This window comes from Neopelma chrysocephalum, unplaced genomic scaffold (assembly GCF_003984885.1).
Source record: "Neopelma chrysocephalum unplaced genomic scaffold, ASM398488v2 Primary Assembly neopelma1_92096, whole genome shotgun sequence".
NCBI classification, from domain to species: domain Eukaryota; kingdom Metazoa; phylum Chordata; class Aves; order Passeriformes; family Pipridae; genus Neopelma; species Neopelma chrysocephalum.
Genome location: NW_020920850.1, coordinates 1 through 2,508, shown reverse-complemented (window position 1 = coordinate 2,508; position 2,508 = coordinate 1). Strand labels below are relative to the sequence as shown.

General features: G+C 65.8%; 1 protein-coding gene across 2 annotated transcripts; it reads right to left on the bottom strand.

The window, feature by feature from the left end:
• Positions 1 to 90: 90 nt before the first annotated feature.
• On the bottom strand, positions 91 to 2,296 carry LOC113980070 (nucleoplasmin-like). Of its 2 annotated transcripts, none has more exons than XM_027707330.1 (9): positions 2,266 to 2,296; positions 1,854 to 1,930; positions 1,586 to 1,671; positions 1,068 to 1,184; positions 877 to 970; positions 674 to 783; positions 451 to 479; positions 323 to 362; positions 91 to 152 (listed from the first exon to the last, which is right to left on the bottom strand). In XM_027707330.1, the coding sequence occupies exons 2-9, from the start codon at positions 1,909 to 1,911 to the stop codon at positions 108 to 110; spliced, it is 579 nt and encodes a 192-aa protein (XP_027563131.1). In that variant the 5' UTR covers positions 1,912 to 1,930; positions 2,266 to 2,296; the 3' UTR covers positions 91 to 107. The 2 variants fall into 2 exon arrangements, with proteins under 2 accessions (XP_027563131.1, XP_027563132.1); XM_027707331.1 differs by having other exon boundaries at positions 323 to 359.
• Between the last annotated feature and the right edge of the window lie 212 nt (positions 2,297 to 2,508).

Sequence of the window (2,508 nt, the reverse complement as noted above, 5' to 3'; positions counted from 1 at the left end):
CTTTTGGGGGATGGATCCTCCCCAGCCCCACTCAGCCACGAGCTAGGGGCCCCCTCAAACCTGGACATCATCCCCCACACCCCTTTCCATACCTGCCACACATCCCATCATTTCTTCGGCGCTGCTTTCCTGCCCCTCCCGGCTCCACGGCCCTGCAGGGATCGGGACAAGGTTGAGCAGGGGATCCCCCCCGGCCCAGGGAGCCCCCAGCCCTGCCTTGTCCCCCCTTTTTGGGTTCCCATCACAGGGAACCTTCCCCAGGCCCTCGTGTTGACCCCCAGAGTGAGGGGGGGATGCAGAAGGACACCCCACCCTTCCCTACCTTGCCGGGAAGGGGATCCTCAGGGACAGCGTTGTTCCTGCTCGGGAGAGAAGGGGAGGGTTGGGATCGGGGTCCCAGCAGGGTGGGCAGCCCCTGCTCCAGGCTTTTCCCCCCTCCATCATACTCACGGCTCATCCTCCTTTTCCAGCTTTCTCCTCTAGGAGAGAGAGAGAGAGAGAGAGGGAGATGCAGGATGAGACTCGCTGCAGAGCCTGGGATTCTTCCTCCCCGAGGGATGAAGGTCACAGCTCATCCCCTCAACAGAGAGGGGCTCGGGGTCCCTGCCCCCCCTTCCCCATGGCACAGGGACCCCTCTGCACCCCTCACCCCCCCACCCGAGGGGGTGCTGACCTTGGCAGCGCCGCCTTTCCGGGCGGTTTGGCCCTTGGGGGGCTTCTGAGGGGATTCCTCTTCTTCCTCCTCCTCCTCCTCTTCTTCCTCCTCCTCATCTGAGCTCATCACTGCGGGAGAGCCTGGTTGAGCCCCCACACCCGGGGAGGGGGGTCCCAGGGCAGGGGGAGACCCCAGGGCAGGGGAGGGATCCCCAGACTCACTGGAGATGTGCTGCCCGCTGATGTAGACGGGCCCCGAGCCGGCTCTCAGGCGGAAGGTGACAGGGGGGGTCAGCTCCACTCCCGCCAGCGTGGCCTGCAAAACAGGGGGGTGGCAGCTCCCCTGGCAGCCCCTCGGGCCAGTAGCCCCCTCTTCAGGGCCAGCAGCAGCCCCTTCCCCCGGGGCAACTCACCATGGGCAGCACTGATGGCTTCAGCGTGGCGAGGGGCACCGGGGTCCGGGCGTCCCCCTCCTCTGCCACCACCTCCACCACGTGGAATTCATCCCGGGCCGACTCCCCCAGGCAGATCTGGAGCAGGGTGAGAAGAAAAATGCCTCCCCCAGGACCCTCGTGGCGTGCAGGTACCACTCACCCAGGACCCCCATGAATTTGAGGGGCACCGGGGTGAAAGCAGCCCCCTCCTCAACTGGCACAGTCTCCACCACAGGGAATTCATCCCAGGTCATCTCATCCCCCAACAGAGAGAAGAACAACCCCCTAGTAACCCCTCCAGGACCCCCAGACACCCCTCGCCCAGGATTTGGGGTGGCCAAGGGGCACGTGGGTGCAGACAAGCCACCATCACAACCTCCACCACCATCCCGGGCCATCCCCTGCAGGCAGCAAGGAGAACAAATTCCCCCCCCATGACCCCTCACGGTCCTCCCACAGCAGCCAGACACCCCCGGGGTGTTTTTGGGGTCACCCACCGTGCGCAGGGCCAGCTGCTGCTCGCAGTGCCAGCCCTCGGGCATCTGGAAGGTGTAGGAGTCCTTCTGCTTGCTCAGCTCACACCCTGCGGGCACAGAGGGAGGGAAAAGCCATGGGGTGGAGGCACAGGGCGAGAGTGGGGCACCCTAGGGCAGCCCCAAACCCCTCGGGGGTCCCAGACATGGGGTGGGGGGCACAGGGTGAGAGGGGGGCACCCCAAGGGCAGCCCCAAACCCCACGGGGGGTGGGGGGGGTCCCGGTGCTTACCCCAAATGAGGGACACGGGTTTCTCCGAGGTGCTGTCGGTGCTCTCGGTGAGGGACATGGCTCTGGGGTGTCTCGGCCTGGGGGGGGAACACACAGAGCACTGTGGGGACCCCCAGCAAGACCCCTCCCCACCCCCTTCTGCTCCCCCGGCAGCCCCTCCCCAAAACTGCACCGCGACACTCACCCCAAAAAAAAATACTCCAGTGAATTCTTGGCCTGAGTGAAGCCCCCACAGACACCAACACCCTCCCACCCACCGGGCACTTATAGGGGCAGAGGGACCCCCGCCCACCCCGTCACCCATCCACGCGATCCCCCCGTTAATCAGCAGCCGTGTGGGGTTAATTAACCCCCCCAGGTGTGTTAATGAGCACGGGAGCCCCTCCTCCCCCCGCGGTGTGTCTCCGGTCACCGTGTCCTGCTGGCCCTGACACGGGTCCCCACCCCGCCTGTCCCCTCGTGTCCCCCCACCCATCGTGTCTCCCACCTGGTGTCCCCCCATGTCCCTCGTGTCCCCCCCGTCCCTCTTGTCCCCCCATGACCCCCCATGTCCCTCTTGTCCCCTCCTGTCCCCCCATGTCCCTTCCCATCCCTCTTATTCTTCCATTGTCCCCTCCGTCCCCCTGTGTCTCCCCCTGTCCCTCGTGCCCCCCCC

Coding starts and splice junctions, on each gene's coding strand:
- LOC113980070 (XM_027707330.1), bottom strand. CDS start 1,911: ATGTCCCTCACCGAGAGCACCGACAGCACCTCGGAGAAACCCGTGTCC. Junction 1,672..1,853: donor ACCCGTGTCCCTCATTTGGG/GTAAGCACCGGG, acceptor CTGTGCCCGCAG/GGTGTGAGCTGAGCAAGCAG. Junction 784..876: donor CAGCGGGCAGCACATCTCCA/GTGAGTCTGGGG, acceptor GCTCTCCCGCAG/TGATGAGCTCAGATGAGGAG.